At 42.0% G+C, this 10,003-nt stretch overlaps 1 protein-coding gene across 1 annotated transcript in view; it reads left to right on the top strand.

Annotated features, from left to right (window-relative positions):
• Positions 1-10,003, top strand: part of LOC108682311 (complement C5) — a gene marked incomplete at its 5' end in the record, with an annotated part of 15,497 nt that overhangs the window by 3,098 nt on the left and 2,396 nt on the right. The window contains 1 exon segment of the mRNA XM_018171449.2: positions 9,522-9,723. Coding sequence (XP_018026938.1) covers positions 9,522-9,723 — 202 coding nt within the window.

The following is a 10,003-nucleotide window of genomic DNA, read 5'->3' as shown; positions in this document are numbered from 1 at the left end:
TATAGTGACGTGGCGACTATATAGTGACGTGGCGACTATATAGTGCCGTGGCGACTATATAGTGACGTGGCGACTATAGTGACGTGGCGACTATATAGTGACGTGGCGACTATATAGTGACGTGGCGACTATAGTGACGTGGTGACTATAGTGACATAGGCATCGCTGGGTCTTGTAAAATTGTTTTCACGCATTGCAAATAATGTAGATAAATTTAAATTGAATAATCTACAAAAATACTGTCATGTTTTCCCATTGAAATTATCAGTAATTAGGAGGTTTCTTGGGCAAGGGATCGCTTTGTATTATAGTTTTGTGAACGTAACAGTCCCAGGCCACGCTGTAGCGCCACCTTAAGCGTGCTTTTGTTTGTAATCAAATTTAGTTTTGTTGTAATTTAGTGTAGTCATCCCTGGCATCAGGTTATTATTTCTTGTTTCTGACCCTAACCCTATTATTTATCCCTACATTGCCGCCTTTAACCTGTTATCATGCACCATACCCTATTATTTTTTCCCTAATCCTATCATTTCACTGTCATTCCATCCCTAACTCTATTATTACAGCCCTAACCCTATTGAACAGTATTACTTCACCCCTAACCCTATTATCGCACCACTAACCCCAAGCATCCCTAACCCTATCATTACACCCCTAACCCTATATGTCACCCCTAACCCTATCGTCACCCCTAACACGTTTCATCCCTACAGTCGTACGGGTTGCGGTGGCGGGGTGCCCGCAACATAACCCTGACGGCGCAGGTGCTGCTGACCCTGCACGCGACCCTGCCCTCCCTGCAGGGTCCGGTCAGGGCCCGGGCCAGCAACGCTAGGGTCCGGGCCCAGCGCTACCTCGAGCGCGAGCTACTGTCCATCAGGGACCCTTATGAGGTGTCCATCGTGGCCTACGCGCTGTCCATGGTCAACAGGTGTGTCCATATGTATGGTCTTTGTCCTACATATGGTCTCTGTGGCCTCTATATGTGTCCTCCACAGCTGCTGTCCATCAGAGACCCTTATGAGGTGTCCATCGTGGCCTACGCGCTGTCCATGGTCAACAGGTGTGTCCATATGTATGGTCTTTGTCCTCCATATGGTCTCTGTGGCCTCTATATGTGTCCTCCATAGCTGCTGTCCATCAGGGACCCTTATGTGGTGTCCATCGTGGCCTACGCGCTGTCCATGGTCAACAGGTGTGTCCATATGTATGGTCTTTGTCCTCCATATGGTCTCTGTGGCCTCTATATGGCCTCTGTGGCCTCTATATGTGTCCTCCACAGCTGCTGTCCATCAAGGACCCTTATGAGGTGTCCATCGTGGCCTACGCGCTGTCCATGGTCAACAGGTGTGTCCATATGTGTCCTCCACAGCTCCATATGTATGGTCTTTGTCCTCCATATGGTCTCTATATGTGTCCTCTACAGCTGCTGTCCATCAGGGACCCTTATGAGGTGTCCATCGTGGCCTAGGATTATCTATATGATGCCAGCCTATCTTTTTATTATATATTATATTTCTTTCTCTTTTACAACATTCAAGTTACTTCTGCTTCATTCTTTGACTTGCGCCGCTAATTAGTGATCAATTCCGGAAACAAAAATGTCAGCGTCGCAAAAATAGAGAAGTTATGAAGCAAAACATGAAAATAATATTCATTAATTTTATTTGTTGGTTACGACGCAGGCACTCAAGACAATCGAAGACAATGCAGAGTTCCGTCTCGTCAATTTAGAGAACTAACCTTATTCTGACGGAATAAACTTTAATATCTGTTGGTTTTTCTAGTATGGTATGGTATTATGTGGTCTTGCTGTGTGGTATTGCACTGTACGGTACTGTATTGTATGACATTGTATTATATTGCGCTGTACCAGATATTTTTCTGGTGATACTGTGTATTGTGTCGTATTGTTTTTTATGTCATTGTATGGTGCTGTATTGTATGATGCTGTATTGTACTGTATCGTATTCTATTGTTATTGCATCTTGCTGTATGGTGCTATATTGTACTCTATTGTATTTTATTGTTTTGTACTGTATTGTATTGTTTTATTTTGTACTGTGTTGTAATGTAGTGTTATGTACTGTGTTGTATTGTATTGTTTTGTAGTGTATTGCACTGTATTGTACTGTATTTTACTGTATTGTTATTGTATGTATTGTATTGTGTCGGGCAGATGCGAGTACGACGACTGGAGACCGGGCCTGGCGTCGCTGCTGCAGCCCGTGCCCTTCCCGGACCAGTCAGGTCTGGGTGGCTGTGAGTCAGGGAGTCATTTTTTTCTGCCACTACAATTGTTCTTGGGTCTGTGACTGTGACAAATGTATTCAGCAGTTGTCTGATCATGAATGCATGTCGGTTACGCTGGTTTTGCTATTTTAAACGTGTTTCTTTTAAACTCTTCCTTTTTGAAAAAAGCTACCTTATATTCGTGTGAACTGAACTTTTAATAAACAGAAACCTGCTTTAAGAAGCAGCCAGTGAATGAACTGTGATATAAATTATTCAGATTGGTCGGCGAACTTTCGTTGATAACTTCAATATAATCTATCACGTTTGTATACATAATTTAATCATTTTATATAATGATAACATCCCACTTAGGAGGATACGTTGGTATGTGAGAGCCTTGCGGGCTGTGGTGGAGACCTTGCATGCACTAATACCTTCTGTATATCATTTTCAATAATATTGAATAATAGTGAAGAATATCCATTTACGATTCTATCCATCGCATCCATTTACGATTCTATTCCTCATATAATCATTAGAATGATATAATATATTCATTACCGTATATAAAGATATAATCATCTCCCCCTGAAGAAAAGACCCTGGTGCAGTAATATCTTCTGTATAATCCATTTACGTTTCTATACGTAATATAATAATAAAATATAATCATTATATAATGATATAATACAATCATCATATAATGATTTCCCTGTCAGGAGGAGACCCTGGTGCACTAATAACTTCTGTTTAAACCATTAACATTTCTATGCCTAATATAATCATTATATACTAATATAATATATTCATTGTATAATCTTATAATATAATCATTATATAACAATATAATCATCTCCCCCGTCAGGAGGAGACCCTGGTGGATGAAGGTGCGAGTGCTGCAGTATTACCATTATTATACCCAATATAATCATTATATTATATAATGATATAGGTACTCCAATGATCATACAATAATATAATATAATCATTATATAATCTTATAATATAATCATCATATAATCTTATTATCATCCCCCTGCAGGAGGAGACCCTGGTAGGCGAGGGCGCGAGTGCAGCAGTAGTAGAGACGCTGGCGCCGCTGCTGCAGCGCACGACGCCGTCCCCTCAGCTCTGCTCCTCCTTCAGCGCGCACTGCCGCGCCTCCCCGCGCTCTGCCCTCATCATCNGAGGCAGGGAGTCAGGTCTGGGTGGCTGTGAGTCAGGGAGTCAGGTCTGAGTGGCTGTGAGGCAGAGAGTCAGGTCTGGGTGGCTGTGAGTCAGGGAGTCAGGTTTGGGTGGCTGTGAGTCAGGGAGTCATTTTCTTGTGCCACTACGATTGTTCTTGGGGCTGTGCTGTGGAAAATTTATTCATTACCTGACTGATCATGAATGTCTGTTACCTTGGTTTTGCTATTTTAAACGTGTTTCTTTTAAACTCTTCTTTTTTGATCAAAAAGCTACCTTATATTCGTGTGAACTGAACTTTTGACAAACAGAAACCTGCTTTAAGAAACAGCCAGCGAATGAACTGTTATTTAAACTATTCCGATTGGTCGGCGAACTTTCGTTGACAAGTTGTCAAACTTGCGTTGACAACGTTTGTATACGTATATAATCATTTTATATATTATAATACCATGCCACTTAGGAGGATACGTTGGTATGCAAGAGCCTTACGCGCTGTGGTGGAAACCCTGCAAACACTAATACCTTCTGTATAATTCATTCACGATTCTATAACTAATATAATAATTATATAATGGTGAAATATAATCATCATATAATCGTCCCCCCCTGTAGGAGGAGACCCTGACAGGCGAGGGCGCGAGTGCAGCGGTAGTAGAGACGCTGGCGCCGCTGCTGCAGCGCACGACGCCGTCCCCTCAGCTGTGCTCCTCCTTCAGCGCGCACTGCCGCGCCTCCCCTCGCTCTGCCCTCATCATCGACCTCTTCTCGGGCGTCGTGCGCCGCATACTCAAGCATAATGTGGTGAGCGTGGTGACGTGTGGTGACCTCTTCTCGGGCGTCGTGCGCCGCATACTTAAGCATAATGTGGTGAGTGTGATGACGTGTGGTGACCTCTTCTCGGGCGTCGTGCGACGCATACTTAAGCATAATGTGGTGACGTGTGGTGACGTATGGTCACGTGTTGTGACGTGTGATGCGACGCATACTCAAGCATAATGTGATGACCTTTGATGACGAGTGGTGACCTGTGATGACATTTGATGACCCTCTCTGCCCTCAGGACTTCAGCGCGTACCCTCACGTGCGGCAGTTCGTGCAGACGTTCATCCTCGCCCTGCACAGCCAGAACGGCGGCCTGCGCGTCGTGCACGACCTGTCTCTTATACACATCTAGATGTGTATAAGAGACAGGGTCTGGGTGGCTGTGAGTCAGGGAGTCAGGTCTGGGTGGCTGTGAGTCANTTGAGGGAGGTGGCTCCGCAGAAGGTACTGGGCTGAGAGGAGGTCCGTATGCTGTTGAACAGTGAGCATTTGACATTCGGAGTGAAGATGTTGTTCGGCAGTTGTGTTGTGGCAGCCGGTTATGGTTCTCAGAGCAGAATTTTGAACTGTTTGGAGGCGGGTGATGTTGGTAGGATAGGTGACAGGAGACCAGGCTGGGCAACTGTACTCAATTATTGGGCGGCCGATGGTTTTGTATGTTTGTAGTAGGTTTTCTTTGTCTTGTCCAAAGGAGGTGCCTGAGAGTGCTTTCAGTATGTTGTTGCGTTTTGAGGCTTTTGCTGCCGTGGTGTAGCGGGATAACTACGCTCCATATACAAAGTTACTGGGTCTCTGCAAGCTGGCCCTAACGTACGAGGGTGAATGAAAACTGGTTCAGCAAATTTACGAAGGCCATAAGGTTTACTTAAATTTCATGGAAAACCGGCATCCACGACACAGGACTATCACTGAAAGCATATAGGTTTAGGAATACAGACATTATATTGACAATAATTCCAGATATTTACAGTCATTACAAAGTGTGGTAAGTCAGGCAAACGTAGGCTGCCTACTAGCATTCTGCTGTTTCCCTAGACAACTACCTACGCATACCTTTTCTCGGTGGTCTTCGTTAGAGAGGTGCAGCGGCTGAAGAAAACTAATAGCGCGGCCAAAACTGGCCCGCTACAGTGGTTCTGTGGTGGTGGTAAAGGTGAGCTTGGTGTCAAAGGTTAAGCCTAGGATTTTTCGGTTGTGTTCTAGTGGGAATAGTTGATTGTTGATGTGTACTGTTGTGCTGTGTGCTGTGTTGTGCTGTGTTATGCTGTGTTGTGCTATGCTGTGCTGCTGTGTGCTGTGCTGTGCTGTGTTGTGCTATGCTGTGCTGCTGTGTGTTGTGCTGTGTGCTGTGTTGTGCTGCTGTGTGCTGTGCTGTGTGCTGTGTTGTTGCGTGTCGTGTATGTGTGTGAACGTGTGTTATTCTGTATTTTCTTCTTCTTAATGCGCCGCCACAGAGAAAAGATGACGCTGCAATACCGAAAGGATTATCTATATGATGCCAGCCTATCTTTTTATTATTTATTATATTTATTTCTCTTTTACAACATTCAAGAAACTTTTGCTTCATTCTTTGACTTGCGCCGCTAATTAGTGATCAATTCCGGAAATAAAAATGTCAGCGTCGCAAAAATATAAAAGTTATGAAGCAAAACATAAGAATAATATTCATTTAGAGAAATAACCTTAATCTGACAGGATAAACTTTAATATTTTTTTGTTTGTATTGTATGGTACGGTATGATGGAACGTTATTCTGTGGTTTTATGATGTCTGGTATTTTATTTTATAAGAATGTATTGTATGGCATTTTATTATACTGTGCTATACCGGAGATTTTTTCTGGCGATTATCATATAGTGAATTGTGATGTATTGTTTTCATGTCATTGCATTGTATTGTATTGTTTTGTATGGTGCTGTATTGTATTTTATTTTACTGTGCTGTATTGTATTTTATTTTACTGTGCTGTATTGTATGGTACTGTACCTTACGGTGCTGTATTGTATTTTATTTTACTGTGCTGTATTGTATGGTACTGTATCTTACGGTGCTGTATTGTATTGTATTTTACTGTGCTGTATTGTATGGTACTGTATCTTACGGTGCTGTATTGTATTGTATTTTACTGTGCTGTATTGTATGGTACTGTATCTTACGGTGCTGTATTGTATTGTATTTTACTGTGCTGTATTGTATGGTACTGTATCTTACGGTGCTGTATTGTATTGTATTTTACTGTGCTGTATTGTATGGTACTGTATCTTACGGTGCTGTATTGTATTGTATTTTACTGTGCTGTATTGTATGGTACTGTATCTTACGGTGCTGTATTGTATTGTATTTTACTGTGCTGTATTGTATGGTACTGTATCTTACGGTGCTGTATTGTATTGTATTTTACTGTGCTGTATTGTATGGTACTGTATCTTACGGTGCTGTATTGTATTGTATTTTACTGTGCTGTATTGTATGGTACTGTATCTTACGGTGCTGTATTGTATTGTATTTTACTGTGCTGTATTGTATGGTACTGTATCTTACGGTGCTGTATTGTATTGTATTTTACTGTGCTGTATTGTATGGTACTGTATCTTACGGTGCTGTATTGTATTGTATTTTACTGTGCTGTATTGTATGGTACTGTATCTTACGGTGCTGTATTGTATTGTATTTTACTGTGCTGTATTGTATGGTACTGTATCTTACGGTGCTGTATTGTATTGTATTTTACTGTGCTGTATTGTATGGTACTGTATCTTACGGTGCTGTATTGTATTGTATTTTACTGTGCTGTATTGTATGGTACTGTATCTTACGGTGCTGTATTGTATTGTATTTTACTGTGCTGTATTGTATGGTACTGTATCTTACGGTGCTGTATTGTATTGTATTTTACTGTGCTGTATTGTATGGTACTGTATCTTACGGTGCTGTATTGTATTGTATTTTACTGTGCTGTATTGTATGGTACTGTATCTTACGGTGCTGTATTGTATTGTATTTTACTGTGCTGTATTGTATGGTACTGTATCTTACGGTGCTGTATTGTATTGTATTTTACTGTGCTGTATTGTATGGTACTGTATCTTACGGTGCTGTATTGTATTGTATTTTACTGTGCTGTATTGTATGGTACTGTATCTTACGGTGCTGTATTGTATTGTATTTTACTGTGCTGTATTGTATGGTACTGTATCTTACGGTGCTGTATTGTATTGTATTTTACTGTGCTGTATTGTATGGTACTGTATCTTACGGTGCTGTATTGTATTGTATTTTACTGTGCTGTATTGTATGGTACTGTATCTTACGGTGCTGTATTGTATTGTATTTTACTGTGCTGTATTGTATGGTACTGTATCTTACGGTGCTGTATTGTATTGTATTTTACTGTGCTGTATTGTATGGTACTGTATCTTACGGTGCTGTANACGCTACCCTCACACGCTACCCTCACACGCTACCCTCACACACTACCCTCACACACTACCCTCACACGCTACCCTCACAAGCTACCCTCACACACTACCCTCACACACTACCCTCACACGCTACCCTCACACGCTACCCTCACACACTACCCTCACACACTACCCTCACACGCTACCCTCACACGCTGCCCTCACACACTACCCTCACAAGCTACAGTCACACGCTACTGAAAAAATAATGAACCTTAATATGATTATATTAACACGTATATCCGTATTACCCTTATAACCTCATATATGTTGAACGCTCTCAAGTTATATACAAATCTAATGACTCAACTTCAAAAATATAAAAAGTGTAAAAAGTCTACCACTTTTTTTAAGTATCCTTAGAAGGATAAAATTTTTCGGAAAAGTCCCAATATATCAGTAAATGAGATGCCTAATTTCAAAATGTTAGTATCCTAATATATGAATGTTGGTATTAAAATTACTAGATTGCTTAAATCGCAAGTTTATCAGGAATTTAAAAGCAAAGAAAACAGCCAGAATATTAACCATTTCTTAAGAATTTAAACGTTTTGGAGTCCAGCTCCATCGTCAGTTCAAAAGTTCAAAACCTATAAGAACTGCAGAATCAATTAGAAAACTAAATTCACATCGAAGATAAAAACATAAATTGACAAAATAAAAACAAATCCACAAAAGGTGATAGGCATGTCTATTTACAATTTCAAGGGGAATTTACATATTTACAATTTCAAGGGGATAGGAGCTGCAGGCTGCATTTAAACCAGGTTTCTGTTCAAATATATACAGGGATTCTAATATTCGTAGGTCATTAACACCGGTCGTGTAAGCTAGAACTCTAAAATCACTATCAGACACCGGAACATTGCACTGCTCGGCATGGACGCGCACAGCTGAATGAGGAGGATGCGCAAGTAATTTTCTAGTTATAAAACTTCTGCCCCTTATGCTCCGCCAGCCTATATGTTGGTATTTGTTTATTGTTGGTTTTAACTTTGATAAATTAACACCGATGTGAAAATGTATCCTGATTTTTAAATGAGTGGCGTGCCATAATTACCCTAGACGCGCCCTAAGTTGCCGTAGAAAAATTATTACTTACCTCAGACAGACCTCAAGTTACCCTAGAAACACTATTACTTACCTTAGACAGACCTCAAGTTACCCTAGAAACACTATTACTTACCTTAGACATATCTAAAGTTACCCTAGAAACGCAATTGCTTACCTTAGATAGACCTGAAGTTACCCTAAAAACACAATTACTTACCTTAGACATACCTCAAGTAACTCTAGAAACACCCTAAACTTAAATATAATACGATTCCAAAATACTTTGATCTGTAAAATATATAACCGAAAAAACGAATGTCTTGAAATGCAATTCCAAAATGCTTTTACCTATAAAAAATTTAACCGAAAAAACAACTGAATATCTTAAAATCGCCACTGGATAAAGCTAAACCACTCTGCCAAGCATGAATAAAAAAGCTAGAGTGAGAAATGTTAGACAGCAGCAGGTTCGCACGACAGCTCCTGCCGCGGTGACAGGCGGGAGCTATCGTTCGAAGATGCTACTTTCTAACCCTCCTCATTCTGCTGTTCGCCTTCATGCTGAACGGTGTGAGCTGATCGTGTCTGAAAACGATTTAAAGATATCATAAGTTACCCTAAACTCTTCTCAATTTACCCTAAACACCCCTCAAGTTACCTTAGACACACAACGGGTTACCCTAAACACCCCCCAAATATCCCTGACCCACTTGTCCCCCGCAGATGGGTCAACACGATCCCTGACCCACTTGTCCCCCGCAGATGGGTCAACACGGAGGAGTCCCCCACGTCTGGGGCCGTGGTACTGGAGGTGGAGAACCCCACGGGGTACGTCGCGTACCAACTGGACGCTGAACGGGCCATCGCTGAGGCCCGACGTACCAAGACGTTCCCCAGCATACGGGACGTCCTCGCGGGACACGGGGACTTCTATTCCACTCACACCGTGTGGTACTTTGATTACGTGAGTGGTGTGAGTGGTGTGAGGGGTGTGAGTGGTGTGAGGGGTGTGACTGGTGGGAGGGGTGTGAGTGGTGCGAGGGGTGTGAGTGGTACTTTGATTACGTGAGTGGTGTGAGGGGTGTGAGTGGTGTGAGTGGTGTGAGGGGTGTGAGTGGTGTGAGGGGTGTGAGTGGTGCGAGGGGTGTGAGTGGTACTTTGATTACGTGAGTGGTGTGAGGGTTGTGAGTGGTGTGAGTGGTGTGAGGGGTGTGAGTGGTGTGAGGGGTGTGAGTGGTGTGAGT

Source organism: Hyalella azteca, unplaced genomic scaffold, assembly GCF_000764305.2.
Source record: "Hyalella azteca isolate HAZT.00-mixed unplaced genomic scaffold, Hazt_2.0.2 contig3321, whole genome shotgun sequence".
Lineage (NCBI taxonomy): Eukaryota > Metazoa > Arthropoda > Malacostraca > Amphipoda > Hyalellidae > Hyalella > Hyalella azteca.
The sequence above is the reverse complement of the archived record's forward strand: the minus strand, read 5'-3'. Positions and strand labels throughout refer to the sequence as shown.